Source organism: Acanthochromis polyacanthus, chromosome 17 (genome assembly GCF_021347895.1).
Source record: "Acanthochromis polyacanthus isolate Apoly-LR-REF ecotype Palm Island chromosome 17, KAUST_Apoly_ChrSc, whole genome shotgun sequence".
Taxonomy (NCBI): Eukaryota; Metazoa; Chordata; class Actinopteri; family Pomacentridae; genus Acanthochromis; species Acanthochromis polyacanthus.
This window is the reverse complement of record NC_067129.1, coordinates 7,791,481-7,807,802: the sequence shown is the minus strand read 5'-3', so window position 1 is coordinate 7,807,802 and position 16,322 is coordinate 7,791,481. Positions and strand designations below refer to the sequence as shown.

The 16,322-nt window shown below is 39.7% G+C and overlaps 1 protein-coding gene across 2 annotated transcripts in view; it reads left to right on the top strand.

The window, feature by feature from the left end:
* Positions 1–1,145: 1,145 nt before the first annotated feature.
* Positions 1,146–16,322, top strand: part of nsg2 (neuronal vesicle trafficking associated 2) — a 47,233-nt gene continuing 32,056 nt past the window's right edge. The window contains exons 1-2 of one of the 2 annotated variants that reach the window (XM_022207450.2): positions 1,146–1,441; positions 1,794–1,963. In XM_022207450.2, the coding sequence (XP_022063142.1) occupies positions 1,835–1,963 (129 nt within the window). In that variant the 5' untranslated portion in view covers positions 1,146–1,441; positions 1,794–1,834. The remainder of the gene's footprint in view (positions 1,442–1,793; positions 1,964–16,322) is intronic. The other variant, XM_022207451.2, reaches the window with a different exon arrangement.

The window sequence follows — 16,322 nt, the reverse complement described above, 5'->3', positions numbered from 1 at the left end:
GTGAGTAACACTTGTGAAATTGCCATGCAAGCTGAGCCCAGGTTTATTTTTTTATTTTTTGCAAAAATAAGTAATCACAGAAATTAAGCTTTATTTTATTTATTTCTTTATGATCTATGGCATTATAGCTGTGTCATACTGTGCAGATGACGTGTTGGTGCTGTTTCTAATTGCTGTCATGGTTGTGCTGTTTTCATGGAGGTGCAGGACTTCTATTGAAACATGAGCTCACAGTGAGTAAAAGAGCAACACCCACAAACCATTTGGGGTTCAGAGTCAAAAGCAACTAGGAAACCTTTTGCTACATATGAAGATCCCGTGGATCTCATTTTTATTTCACTCAAAAATGGGACAGAAGGGTTAATTTTTTGTAATTTCAGTGGTATCAAAAAAAAAAAGCTGAACCTTTAAAATTGATTCCCAGACAAAGGAGGAAGAACATATAGGAATTTTCAGCTTTGAAAACACATGAAATTCTCATATTAAGCGTAAATATCTTACAGAACTCAGCTTTGGGTGCCAAATAAGTAAAGTCTGAACAAAATCTAAGATGGCATTATTTGAATTCTGTCTGAATTAACAGGGACAGAGAGATAAAATGCATTAATAGACAAATGAATGAATTAATGAATGAATGCTTGTGTTCAGAGTTAAATGACAGCTTGATAGGTGTGACTGTGTGTCACTAGTTGAACCGCCAGGTGGAGCTGTAGGACCAGAAAGACCAGTGAATGCTGCATGGCTTAGGCTGCTTTCAGGTGCTGTGGGAATTATTTAATTTTGTTGTATTTGTCAGCTCACAAAAAATAAATAATACACAAATTATGTTTGAGAAAGTGAGATATGTCTACAGCTACTAAGCCGAACAGATGTGATGTTCAGGAGGCTCAGAGTAAATAATTAAACCTTAATAAAAAAAAACTACTTGAACGTGTGTAATCTGATTGTGAAATAACTCTGAGCCTTTGCAGTGATTGATCCACTTTGATTAGTTAATTACAGCGTTGAAAGAATGGCTAAAATTTCATGCTCAGGTCGGGTGTAGAAGTTTACGAGGAGTCATTAAAGGCAGCACTTATTCAGCTTCCACTTTTGGCCAAACAAACCAGACTCCCGAAAGGAACAAAAAAAAGAAAAAAAAAAAAAAAAAGGAAAAACATCCCCCCTAGCGGCGGCTCCAGCGGCTTTGGTGAAGCAGCAGGGCGCACAAGAGGCTGTGTTTGGATTAGGGGGTTGGGCTGCCTGCTGGTAGGAAAACCTGCCGCCTGACATCCAGTCTGTCTCCGGCGGTTCAGCGTCTCTTTTCCCGCAGCATCAGCAGCAGCGACACCGCAGCGCAGCCTCCAGCTTCACCTGCTCCTCATCTGCGCTCCCTCCGCCTCTGTCCAGACACAAACACTGCCGCAGCACGGAGGAAGCGCACGGACAAGGACGACCAGCTGTAAGTTGCTGCCTTTACATGCGCTTTTTGTCGTGTTTTTCTAATTGGTGAGGGATGGTGATGATGATGGGGAAGATGCTGATGCGAGGGGCTGTTTTTTAATTAGGTTTCTGGTAGTTTTGTTGTTCTGCTCATCTAATCATTCACAAATTGGTGCGCAATTTGATGTTATGGTGCCAAATAAACAATCCATTTCTGCGTACTTTACAGCCAAAAAATGCAAGAAATCCAATATTGAATGCACCTATATTGCCACCTCCTTCATCAAATGGCCTGTGTCTGTCAGGTTTTTCTGACCTGGAAGGCTTTGAGGTGAAATAACATCCCTTTTTCTAACACCTCCTTCGTTCAGGAGCAGTCTGCAGGGAAATAAGGGAATATAAAAGGACGAAGATGGTGAAACTGGGGAGTAATCTTCAAGACAAAGGGGCCAAACCTGTGAGCGTGGAGGACGGCTTTCAGAATGTGCCACTCATCACTCCGCTGGATGTTGGCAGCCTCCAGAGCCAAGCACCTGACAAGGTGAGAGACTGCCCACCAACTCCATATGAGAGTGTTTCCCCTCTTGTTTGTGCACCTGTGTTATTTCTGCATCTCTTTCTGCCCCTAATAACTCAGTGCTGTTGACCTGTGCCATCCTAAAGCCTTTCCTTTATGCTGAAAACACACCTGCACCCGTACACACACACACACACATACAACATTTCATTCATTCGCACGTTCATTCATCTCGGCTGTCTCCCGGCCATGTCCTTTGTTTTCCAGCTGAGATTAGGAGACAGATTTGGTGCCAGACAGACTGTCATTTATCATCTTGACATCCCACAGTAACTGCACCGCCGCTCGTTAATCCAGTTACCATGGTGGCAGTGCCGAGCCGGTTTGGTGGATCTGTGGGTTTTTAGGGGGGTGGGGGTGGGCACAGAGCTGCACTGATTGCACATTATAGAAATGAATGGGTTTAGACAATAGGAGAGCTTGTCGTCGTTTCTCGCTCCTATAAAAGCTTTAGCGTGGATCCACTGTGTCGCCGTGTTGTGGGTGCATTACTTGGCAACAGTTACAGCTGGATGATTTCATTTTTCAGCTATGCGAGTCCATATTTCTCCTCTGTGCTGCTGATCAGTTTATTGCAGAGCTGCTGAATGAAATAAGACTGCGTTATTGAGGTTTGTGATTGATGTTTGGTTGGGCATATTAACCAAATCCTACCAAATAAATGGCTTCTTTTTTTATTCTTAAAGCAACCATAATTGGTTTCTTTATAACTCACTTAACCCTGACCAAAGGGTTCATTTGCAGAGATGAACTTAAACTGAATTATCACCTGATCTGCAGCTTTATGTTGAGTTTCAGCTTCACTGTTAAGTAGCTGCCCTGCACACAAATTTAACTACTAGCTGATGGATATAGTGAAGCCTTTCGCACCCGAGCAGCAGGATATTTCCCTCCGGAGAGCAACTGACCTGAAGGAGAGTGAATATTGGAATCACTTTCCCAGGTGGCCAGAAACATGAATCCAAATGAATTATTTTGCTGTGTGACTGCTGGGTGTGTAAATGAGCTCCTGGCTGCTACACGAGCATGTTTTCCATGTATACTTAAATGGTGCTGCTCCTCAAGTGGAGAAAGAAATGCCTTTTATTGGGAGTTTAACTAACAGCTCAGAGCAATTTGTGGCAAAACAGAAAATATATTACAACCAGGGAAATAAAAATGTCATGTCTTGGTATGTCAATATGTAGCAAAGGTACAAAAGGCTTCATTGTTGCCTTTGAACCCCTCTGAACTCCAATTCCTGTGGCATTTTTACTCACTGTGACCTCATTTTTCACTGCAATCTAAAATCCTGCACCTCAGTGGAAACAGAACAACTGTGGGGAGGAGTAGGGGTAAACTGAAAAATGCCCTTTGTGCATTGTGACAGTTATAATGCCATAAGTCAGAAAAAAGAAAATACAATATAGTTTATTTCATATTTATTTTGCTTAGCCCAGGGTTGAATTTTGTAGTTTTCCATTCCATTGTACATATATATAGTACACTGTTGTTTCCCTTCAAAAATGCACATCGAGCTACTTTCTGCACATTTCTGGTACTTTCCTAGGATACAGAAGTACTATCTATTGCTAAACCAATCATGTTTAGAACCTTTAGTAGCAATTATAGTGATAATAAACCTCTACTTTAGTAAAGAAAACAGCCACAACATGTGTGATGTACTAAAAATGAGCAATGCCCACTGATTCAATAGTCTTTCTGCCCTCTGAAGAGATAAAAACCCAGACATTCACAAAGTGTGCGATGCATGACAGTTTGGTTCTTCATGTAAAATAGATTTTTGGTTGAAAATTCAATCAAACTGCTCTATTTTAGAGGCCTATTGGAGGCGGGTCATTTTTGACCCTGAGGATAAGGGGAGTGTACAGCATCTTAACACGAGGGTTAAAAAACAACTACAATCAACATGTACAACATTTTTCCAAGTGCAAAAAGCTGAAAAAAATGGCAACTCTACAGGAGAGATAGATAGAGAGATAGAGAGAGACAGACAGATAGAGATAGAGAGATAGATAAAACCCTTATTGATCAATTTTCGATGTTACAGCAGCGAAAACAAGAAATATTTTCCAACTCACATTTTGTAATTTGTATCCATGCATCGGCTCGGGGTAAACACTGCCTGCAGTTCAGCCGAAAATTCCTACAGTTTCTGTCACATGACTTTTGATTGCATCCGAGTCACTCAGCCTTCGTTTGTGCATCATTTTTGTTCACACAATCTGGTTAACAATGAGTTTTAGAAATCAGACAAACAGAACAAAATGATTTTATGCTTAGATTTGGTTCTGTTTTCCATTGCAACTGCATATCATGGACGAGTACACACGTGGACAAAATTGTTGGTACCCCTCAGTTAAAGAAGGAAAAACCCACAATTCTCACTGAAATCACTTGAAACTCACAAAAGTAACAATAAATAAAAATGTATTGAAAATTAAATAATCAAAATCAGCCATCACTTTTGAATTGTTGATTAACATAATTATTTAAAAAAACAAACTAATGAAATAGGGCTGGACAAAAATGATGGTACCCATAACTTAATATTTTGTTGCACAACCTTTTGAGGCAATCACTGCAATTAAACGATTTCTGTATTTGTCAATGAGCGTTCTGCAGCTGTCAACAGGTATTTTGGCCCACTCCTCATGAGCAAACAGCTCCAGTTGTCTCAGGTTTGATGGGTGTCTTCTCCAAATGGCATGTTTCAGCTCCTTCCACATATGTTCAATGGGATTCAGATCTGGGCTCATAGAAGGCCACTTTAGAATAGTCCAACGCTTTTCTCTCAGCCATTCTTGGGTGTTTTTGGCTGTGTGTTTTGGATCGTTGTCCTGTTGGAAGACCCATGACCTGCGACTGAGACCAAGCTTTCTGACACTAGGCAGCACATTTCTCTCCAGAATGCCTTGATAGTCTTCAGATTTCATCGTACCTTGCACACTTTCAAGACACCCTGTGCCAGATGCAGCAAAGCAGCCCCAAAACATTACTGAGCCTCCTCCATGTTTCACCGTAGGGACAGTGTTCTTTTCTTCGTATGCTTGGTTTTTGAGTCTATGAACATAGAGTTGATGTGCCTTACCAAAAAGCTCCAGTTTGGTCTCATCTGTCCAAAGGACATTCTCCCAGAAGCTTTGTGGCTTGTCAACATGCATTTTTGCAAATTCCAGTCTGGCTTTTTTATGAGTTTTTTCAGCAGTGGTGTCCTCCTTGGTCGTCTCCCATGAAGTCCACTTTGGCTCAAACAACGACGAATGGTGCGATCTGACACTGATGTACCTTGGCCTTGGAGTTCACCTTTAATTTCTTTGGAGGTTGCTCTGGGCTCTTTGGATACAATTCAAATGATCCGTCTCTTCAATTTGTCATCAATTTTCCTCTTGCGGCCACGTCCAGAGAGGTTGGCTACTGTCCCGTGGGTCTTGAACTTCTGAATAATATGAGCCACTGTTGTCACAGGAACTTCAAGCTGTTTAGAGATGGTCTTATAGCCTTTACCTTTAAGATGTTTGTCTATAATTTTTTTTCAGATGTCCTGGGACAATTCTCTCCTTCGCTTTCTGTTGTCCATGTTCAGTGTGGTACACACCTTTTCACCAAACAGCAGGGTGACTACTTGTCTCCCTTTAAATAGGCAGACTGACTGATTATGAGTTTGGAAACACCTGTGATGTCAATTAAATGACACACCTGAGTTAATCATGTCACTCTGGTCAAATAGTTTTCAATCTTTTATAGAGGTACCATCATTTTTGTCCAGGCCTGTTTCATTAGTTTGTTTTTTTAAATAATTATGTTAATCAACAATTCAAAAGTAATGGCTGTTTTTGATTATTTAATTTTCAATAAATTTTTATTTATTGTTACTTTTGTGAGTTTCAAGTGATTTCAGTGAGAATTGTGGGTTTTTCCTTCTTTAACTGAGGGGTACCAACAATTTTGTCCACGTGTGTAGTTCGAGGACTGTTGGAAAGTTTAAAGTCTGAAGGTTTATTCTACAAATGATTGGCAAATTTGTAAAAGATAACATCCCTTCCAACCCCCTGCTGGGTTTTAGGATTCAGAGGCTTAAAAAGCAATTGATACCATTTTAAATGAGCGCGTTCTTCACATGACAGATATCTAACTTTGCATCAAGCCCACTCCAGCAATTTTTATTATTGAGGGTTTACAGAAAACATTCCCCCACCCCCGCAAAAAAAAAAAAAAAATCCTAAAAACGAACATCCCTTTGCAATTGCTGCAGACAGAAACTCAAACACAGCCTGAACCCACATTGTGTATTCCGCTGAGGGAGGCAGAGTCTCTTTCCATTTCATATACCTGTTAACTGGGGAGGCTTGTCATTCACCGCACTCAAACGCACACACTCGCACGTCTTTGAGAGCGTGTGCGCTTTCCAGTAGTGTGTATGTACAGTTCAGTCATGTGTTTGTGTGAGTGACAAGTCGTTTCTGTCAGCAGCCAGCAGTTCGTGACATGACATTCATAGAGCCGTCAGTCACTTTATACTGATTAAATCGGTCCCACTCGACTCTGGAGTATTGCTGGATATTGTAGTCAAAGCACACACGCGCACACACACCACACTTGAGCACTGCTTTGTTACTGAGCGGTGTGATTGCACAAGCGCGTTTAGCTTCTACTGATTACCTGAGCAGGTAGATTGACTGAGAGCGAGTCGCGTAGAAGCTCAGGGTTATTGCCGGCGGCATTTGAAAGGAAAAGGGGTCAAAGAGGAAGGCTCACTGGAGGTTTTCTGTGTGTTTTTTTGACTCTTAGTGAATTTTTACATGCCTCAGGAGACACTTCCACAAAGATTGCTTTTTTTCTTGCTGCTGTTGGATAAATTTCCTGACAGCTGATGCAGATTTTGAATGCGGTTTCCTGTTTTCCTCCCAGGACTGAGAAATGGTTAGTTCAGGCGCTGCATGGGCTGATTTAAGTTGACCACACTGACAAACATTAGGCAAAAAAAAATTGTTTATATATCAATATATGCAATGTATCATTATGCACTTGCAGATGGGTCAATTTGTTCTTGCCTGGGACATTGTGGGAGTCGTAAAGGTCAATTTGTGGCTAAATCTATGAATTTGTCTGGAGGTGTAAGTGTGAGAATTTGTCTTCATGCTCAGTGATGCATGAAGCAACCGAGGCGCAGAAATAATGAAATCTGTAATTAGACATTTTAGCAGAGGGGCTGTTGATGATGGTGAGCAGAGTTCATTTAATGGAAATTCTACACCATCTATATTGTATATCTGTATGCGTCCCCAATTCTGCCCTTGTAAAACACCATGTGGAAGTATTTTTGTTGTCCTTTCCATGCCAATTTTCAGTAGTACTCTATAATCCTGCTCTAAAGTTATAATCTTTAAAGCTGCAATAACTGATTTTCCTGAAAATTTGAGGGCAGCAGAAAGAAGCCGCTAACACAAATCACATATATGCCTCAGTGCAGTTTATACAATATTTGAGAAGTCAAATCTAATGTCATTCAGCGCCTTATGTAAGAGATATAACTTGGAGAACCAAGACTTTTTTTAGATACTTACAGCTCCGCGATTTTATTACTAAAAAGATCCAAAGCAGTAAAATTCAAAAACTTTCCCTTTTGGTTAATATTTTTGCCAATGCATACAAATCAGCAAGTCTTAAAGGTCTCATTAGTAAACTTTATCGTAGTCTAATAACACTTAAAGCAGACTCAACAATTTATATAAAGGTAGTTGCTAGAGGTACGGACCCGTACTTTCCATTTGCCAATCAGATATGCGAGATTTGGTCACGTGACTCCTGTTAGACGCTGGAGGTACGGACCCGTAGCATCGGTACTACAGGCATGGACCCTAAACCTGACCCTAACACTAACCCTAACCTTTCTTTCAACAGTTTGCAGTGGTTAGCAGCTTCTTGACTCGCGAGACTCGCGTACGGGTCCGTATCTGTCTGGCAAGTGCCGTATCCGTAGCCTGGTCCGTATCTGTAGACACTACCTTATATAAAACAAAAATGGGAAAAAGAAATGAACATGACAATTACTGAAGAAATGTGGACAAAAGCTTGGGAAGTTCAATTTTCATCTACCAACTCCGGCACCTGGAGGGACTTCTGCTGGAAATCAGTTATTCGCTTCTTCATTACACCAAGACAAAAATCTAAGTTCAGCGTGGTCCCTCCACACTGCTGGAGAGAATGCGGGGAAACAATGGCAGACTATGGACACATATTTTGGTCTTGTCCACTCATCCAGCCTTTTTGGTTGGATGTAACTAACATCATTTCTAAAACACTTGGCTTTAATATAAGCTATTCCTTCTCAACGTTATATCTCGGGTGTTTTTCAGAGGACCTTACAGCAGATGATGCCTAACTCTTGAAAATTTTTATGGTATCAGCAAAAAAGGCCGTAACAAAGTGTTGGCTACAGAAGCAGCCTCCTACTGTAAACCTTTTCATATCCATTGTAAAACAGATAAAATTGATGGAACGTATGACCTACACACTTTGGCTCCAAGAGGAGCTAGGGAAAAGACGTTGGAAAAAATGGCTGGATTTTTCATATTGTGGCAGTATTATTTGACGTACATCATTTTTGTTTTTTGTTTTTTTCTTTTACTTGAAATGTTTTCTTAGTTGTGACCACCCCGTGACCTTTTTATTTTTGTTCGTTTGATTGTTTGTTTTTCATGTTTGAAAAATCTTTGATAAATGAAAAGTCTCAAAAAAAAACCCAAATCACATATATGATCATGTTTTTAGCAGAAATTGTGAATTTGCTAGCTGCTTTCTGTCACATCCAGCTGTTATGCAGCAACATCATTCATTCTGAGTCGTGTTCTGGCCGTCTCATTTACATAAATCCAACATTCGCTCTTATTTAGCTCCGTTTTTTTTTCCTTCTCATGAGAAACATCTGGCTCTTTAGCTGCTAAATGCTCCACCATGTCCATCAGCGAGTTGCTAACTTTGCCTGTCTGCCATGTGGAGCTCAGCAGGCTTTTTTTTTTTTTTTAAGAGCTTTTTGCACAGAAAGCAGCTGCATTGTAGAAATAATATTGTAGCAACTTTAAGGACAATGGTGTACCTTTTGTTGTGTTTCGATTGCTGATAATATGGACACTAATAACATCTGTGTTGAAAATCTCCTTAATCCCACTGAATTTCAAGGTGGTTGTTTTTTCCCCCCACTTGCCCCACCCAGAATCTGATCTCAGACCAGTTTGATCTTCTCTGTCCTTTAAAGCTAAAGGCAGGTTTATTGGGTCATGTGACCCGAGCAGCACCCCAGATCAGCTTTACAAATACGACCCCAGCTGTTTTCACCCTGATCCCGCCTGATGACTGCATGACCTCGCCGCCTACAGGGCAACCCACGGATATACGCAAGGGCAGGGTCAAGTTAATGGGTGAGGGGGATTTTAGAGTGAAATGCAGACACGCCAACACACACACGACAATGCTGCTGCGGCCAACAGAGTCTGAGGCATTAGAAAGGTATTAGATTTGATTCCATCTGGGCGAGGACGCACCACGGCCTCCGCTGGGTCGCCAATATCTTGATTGGATTGCTGGTAGTTTGAAATAAACAAGAACAACAACAAGAGGATGGAGAGAAATAGATTGACTCACGGAAAGACTCACAGATCTTCTGTTTGTCATCTCTCTGAGAACAAAGCAAAGATACAAAGAGTTGCTTCAAAGCCTATTACAGACTTACAATGATTCTCTTGTCTCCTCGTACACCCTCGTACTTTTATAGTCCTCTCCTCCCCTCGGTTGTTTTGGAGCAGTCTTTGATTCTCATTCATTCTTTACGGCTGTGTGTTCTGGCTGTATCCTCATAAATTAGAGAGGAACTCCTGCGAGCAGGAACCGTCCGTCAGCCTGTCCAATCAGTAATGGATCAATGAGTGATTTCTTATGCGTTGTGACGATGTGAGGCCTCATAATCAGTTGAGCCATCATCCAAGTTTAATTTTTAACAAATCACCACAAATTAAACATAATCTCTTCCCACATTACCGTGGCTGGCTGTGCACGGAGGCTCCAGGCTAGATTAGCAGCAACTTCTGGAGACAAAAAGGTAATTAGTAGTTTATGAAAAGGGAGTCCTGCACAGCACGTTGGCTTCATAGACTGTAAATTGTCAGCTTTTGCTCGATTTATAAACAGAATATTGAAAGATTTTAAAATGCAATTTGTGTTGAATGGTTAAATCTATACAACACACCACAAAACAGTTAAACCTCTGGCTCATGACATGAATTAAAGCCGCAGCTAATGGTTATTTTTTGCTCAATTAATCAATTAAAAGTCGTAAAAAATATCCAACAAAATACCCAAATTGCTTCACATCTTCTCCTGACCGACCTCCTCATCAAAAGTCAAATAACCATCTTCTCCTCAAACTAACATTACATTTTTCTCTAATCATTTACATGCTTTTGGACTTTATGTCGTAAGATTAAGAACAGATTTTTGGTCAAGAACATGATTTTTACAGATTCTTACCCATATAAGAATCTGTAAACTCCTGAATCCTCAACAAAATGAAGATAAAAGTCTCAGATTTTCTGATATCTGTCAGTAAATTCATCATCAGCTCAAGAATTTCTAATTATCAACTAGAATCCTCTTTAAACGGGATAATATATACTGTTTGTGATTTTAATGTGAAAGCTTAAAATCCCTACATTTGTCCTTAGTTCACTGTTTGGTTTGGTTCACTTGGTAACTTTTCCAGAGCTTTAAATGCATTCTAGTTGAAGATAGTCACTTTCCCATCATATAAGAGCCTCATAACAGAGCAAATGGCACGAACTAGGGAAAGTCTGACTTTGTGTGTGAACAGTAACCAAGACAATAAGTCACTTTTCTAAATATTTGAGGAATAATTTTCCCTTGATCGACCAATTAAGTGACTAATCATTTTAGTTTTTACAAATATGACTATTGGCATCGTCATCATCAATAATGGCTGATACAGGCTTTAAAATGAAAGATTTGGCAACATTGACAGGCCAGTGATACCCATCAAGCTAAAAGTTTAAAGTTTTATTTGAAAATGTGGCATGTTTTACACTTCAGGCGATGTAGTTTTCTCCCTTTGCCCAATGAAAGTGCAAATTTGAAAAGCATTGTGTTGCATGTCTGCATCTGCCTGAGCCACCAAGATAACAGGAGGCCTAATAATATGTTAATTCCACTACAGGAGAGACTTTCTGTGCAACTAAGTAGAATAAAAGGTGCATATATTGGCAGTCAGCCAAAATGAGTCAGAAAATATCAGATATGAGTAAAAATCCAATAATGTACAAGAAAGTTCATTGGAATAATAAGTCAGGAAATTAGGAAACAAACAGAATAAACCAACTGCAACAAATGAAATATCCAAATCCATTGTTTTTACAGTAATGAAAGACATGCATGCCCTCAGTAGTTGTTGCTTTAATGCATATATTTCATTCTCTATCAGCCACTCTGAGCCTCTGTGTGCTGAGTAATCCCATAGCGCTGCCTGTTGGTTAGATTGGTTTATTTCAGTCCTACTTCTCAGGACTCCGAGCCCTGCTGGTTTTCCTCTCACTGTGTAAATAGAGATTGATTTATAGCTCTGATGCTGGGGAATGCAAATAACTGCTCTCACTTAGCTGGATGATAGGAGAACCAGTAGTGTTCACCCTGAGAGGGTTTCAGGATTGAGCCAAGTGATTGGGTCGCAATGGAAGGGCTGCACAGTGGCTTGGTGGTTCGCACTTTCCCCTAGAAAGAAGATCTTTTCTAGCTAGAAGATCCTCGGTTTGCCTCGCGGCCTTCCTGGGATCTTTCTGCATGGAGTTTGCATGTTCTCCCTGTGCATGTGTGGGTTTTCTCCGGGTGCTACGGCTTCCTCCCACAGTCCAAAAACATGCTGAGGTTAATTGGTAATTCTAAAGTGTCCGTAGGTGTGAAGGTGAGAGTGATTGTTTTTCTCCATATGCAGCCCTGTGACAGACTGGTGACCTGTCCTGGTGTGACCCTAATGAGGATTAAGCATAGTATAGATAGTGGATGGATGGATGGATTGTGGTTTATTGGAATGTTATTTTCAACTTTCAATAATCAATAATTTTATATTGACAAAGAGAAAATTACTACATATACACAGGAGAGGTTGACTATGGTTTTCAATCTTCAGACTTGAAAGATTATTCTTGTTCTATGGCCTACAACTTGACTGTTTTGTTATTTTTAGATGCACCAGGCAGCTGTTTTCAGTAAAAATAAATAAATAAATAAAAAAAAGCCCTAAAAACCTACTGAACCAACCAGCACCGACTGGAGAGACGAAGCAAAAGACAGGCTGGTGAACAGAGTGCAGCAACTTAAAAGATTAGAAAATGTCCGGGTTGTGCTCACAGTTTTGACGTGTTAAATCCGTCTTTTTTGAATTGTACTTCATCGTCATTCACCTCTTCATACGCTCAAACATAGAAATGAAAGAAATTTAAAACGTCTCTTTTTAAAATACATATCTATAAGTTCCATTGACGTCAGAAACATCACATTGTGTGGCAGGCGTCAGCACAGAAATAAACTATGCAGCTGGATTACAGATCTAAAATTGAGCCAGACATGCAGGTTTGAAAAGGACACAGTGAATCAAAATGTTTACATAAAATATGCATGACTAATTCAAGTAGATTCTCAAAGGAAATTGCAGCCCAGGCTGTGCTTCTGTATGTGCTGCAATCATTAAACCTGCTTCTTCCTCATGCAAAAGAGCCTGACAGGGGTCCACTGCTATGCTAGAGGTTAAAAGTCATAGTATGATAACATTTTATATAGCAGCAAGTCTCATTTTGTTGTATCAAATTGGTTGAGTGGAAGAAGAAAAGCTATGGTGAACAACAGCTGAGGAATAGCTTTTGAAATACTGCGTACCTACATGGAACTAAACTGGGAAGCAAGAGTACAGCATGTGGTTTTGGGATAGGAAGCTCAAAGAATGTTAGAATAATGAGAGATTTATTAATTATTTATGGAGTACAACTATACATTTATATGAGAGTGAACAGATGAGGTGTTTTCCCACTGCATAAATGTTTCAGTGTACCAGCTTATGTTCTTTAGATTCCTTATAATGATCAATGGATTACATTAAAAACAAGCCTTTAGGCTTTGAAAAAGAAAGCTGCAAAGCTATAGGACAGTTAAACAGAATGGTATAAAGTGTGTATTGGAGGCTTCATTCATTCATGTTGTGGAGAACATGAATGTCTTTATCCGTTCAGTCCATCTAATAGTTGTCAAGAGTCTCCCTGGATCAAAATATCAATGGTTGGTTCTGCTTGACAAAAAGTCAAGCGATCACTATAGTAAGGGTTTGACAGGCATGTTCTCTTAAAACAACACAAATTGCGAAAAAGACACCATTTCACCATTTTTCATGACAGTCCCTGAACTACTCATCTATGACATGTTTTGTCTGAAAACGTAACCATGTTCGAATTTGAACTCATTATATTTCACTTTATTCCGTGTCTCACATACAAATGCATGTACACATTCGGTCAAAAGTTTGGGGTCACCCGGACAATTTCATGCTTTCCAAAGAAATATCCCACTTTTATCCATGTTCTAACATAATTGCACAAAGGTTTTCTAATCATCAATGAGCCTTTCAACACCATTAGCTAACACAATGTAGCATTAGAACACAGGAGTGATGGTTGCTGGAAATGTTCCTCTGTACCCCTTTGGAGATATTCCATTAAAAATCAGCCGTTTCCAGCTAGAATAGTTATTTACCACATTAACAGTGTCTAGACTTGATTTCTGATTAATTTAATGTAATCTTCATTTAAAAAATGCTTTTCTTTCAAAAATAAGGACATTTCTAAGTGACCCCAAAAGAATAAAAAATAAATAAATCTGGGCTCCCTGTAGCAACTATGAACCTAATAATGAGGAGAGAAGTAGAGAAAAGTATGAATTCAAATTTAAAATCAAAGTAGTAAAATATCAATAGTATGTCGAGTAAATTTTTTTTTCCAGGTTTGGAAGCACCTGTGGGAACCCGGAAAAATGTTGTACATGTTGTTTCTAAGGTTTCTCAGTTTTTTTTTTTCTGAAATCAATAAAGAAGACATTTTGAGCTCTGCCTGCTTCTAGCCATGTTTGTGCTGTTTGTGCAGGACTTTGTATTTCAGTGAAAAATGAGCCCACAGTGAGTAAAGAATGGAACAGGTGCTATAAAGGCTGAGAAACAGCTTGGGGTTTGGGGAATTAAACTTAAAACCAAATATGTCAACCTCATGGTGATGCAAACAGAAAAATCAAGGCATCACTAAAGCCATTTGGACTTCTCTGCTGGGTTCCGTGGATGTCATTTAATGCAAATCCATCTTTCGGTTATTGAGGTATTTCATCTCAGCCACCTGCCTGACCGACACCAACATCCCAAGAGACACACATTTTAGGTATAAACTAAACTACATGCGACAACTTGAATACATTAACAAATTCTCACAAGAAAGCACAAATGAAAAAGAAGATGCCGTTTCTGTGAAATAATGAGAAAACAACCTGTAATTACATTCCCCTCTTCCTATCATGACTGCTCTTGGCTACGTCATCTATATGTATGTTGTTTTTTTTAAACATCAAGTGTCGTTAAATACGAGTTTGCCGCTCATAAATTAATGTTTTCCCAGAGCGTACGTGGACCTGTCTAATCAGAAAAGGTGCCACTTTGTTTGGCAGATTTCTATGAGCTGCTGATAGCTAAAGGGCTGCGTAAATTAGGCAACGCTGATTGATGGCCACTTCATCATGAAATAAAAAGAGCGCGAGGGAGGGGAGGAGGGAGGAAAAGAGTAATGAAGCAACAGAAAGCACTGGTGTGTTTGAACCCAGGGGCCCCTGAGCATGTTATTGTGAAATGAGTTGGAGAATGAGAAAGTTGAGCCAAAATTGAGACATTAGTTACGACTATGGCAAGCCTGACGTCTGCTGCTGCTCCGAGAGCCACGGGGCACCGGAGCCTCAGGGGTCCGATCAAACACACCGTAGTCAGTCTGCCTACTGCGGCCTTCAAGTCTCAGATAAGAGCTTTCTGGAGCCACCTGACAGTTTTTGTTATTCAGATAGCAGAGCCGGTTTGAGTGCACAGCAGTTTCTGGCTTTGTCTCAAAGTGACGGCGAGCTGCTCGGAGGCAGCACAATTAGCCACAAGGACACCGAGACATTGTTCTCGTTCTTTGTCTCTCCATGCACCTCTCCTGTGCATTGTCAATTTGCACACCCATTCTCCGCCCTTTCCGTAGTATATGGCGAATGCATAAAACAGTAAGGGACATTTTGTCTTTTCAACAGCTGTGGACATGAAGTGAAAACTGGTAAAAGTGCTTCTCTTGTTCATTAGTACAACAAATGAAAGCTGAATGAGTAAAGTGGAGGCTGATGATAACCAGGCTGTACAAATATGGGAAAACTATACATGTAGCTACAGCTGTGATTGTAACTACTCTGGTCTGATGTACAGAAGGCCATGCATCATACAGATGTTTTTAGGTCTCATGCTTGATTCCACTCTCTTTTAATTCTCATGTTAATTCTATTACAAACAAAATCTTATATCGTTTGAAATTACTTTACCGTTCAATTAATTGCTTCAGTTTTTCTGTTCGAGAACGTATTGTTACTCAATTATTACTTCCTATTTTAGATTTTGGTGATATAATTTATCAAAACACTACGCTTAATATTTTACAGCCACTTAATGTTGTATATAACAGTCTGTGCAGGTTTATCCTTCGCTGCCCCTTTAGAACCCACCATTGTCAGATGTATCAATATTTATCCTGGCTTACTCCATCATCTAGAAGGCAATTCCACTGGTTACTTTTTATATTCAAATGTATTCGTTCAAGTGCCCAGATTATTTAAAACAATATTTAATTCCATTTAGATCTTTATATAATTTGAGACATGTGTCTCAAATATACTTTGTTACTCCAAGGACCAATAAAGCAATTGGTAGACTCTCATTTAGCTACAAAGCTCCCTCAGATTGGAATGATCTTCCTACCTCTGTCCGCTCTATAATGTCCTTCAATTTGTTTAAAAATGCTCTTGTGCACCATTTTCAAAATGTTTGTAATTGTTTTTGAATTTAGTTTTGCTTGTTGAATGTTTATCTATGCATGTGTGTGTATGTATTTTTTTTTTTGTAATTTTTGTACTAACCTATTTTTCTTTATTTAGTTATTATTATTTTTTGTTAACTTTGAGGAGAGTTAATAGCCCCGTGGGAGTGTGTGTGGGG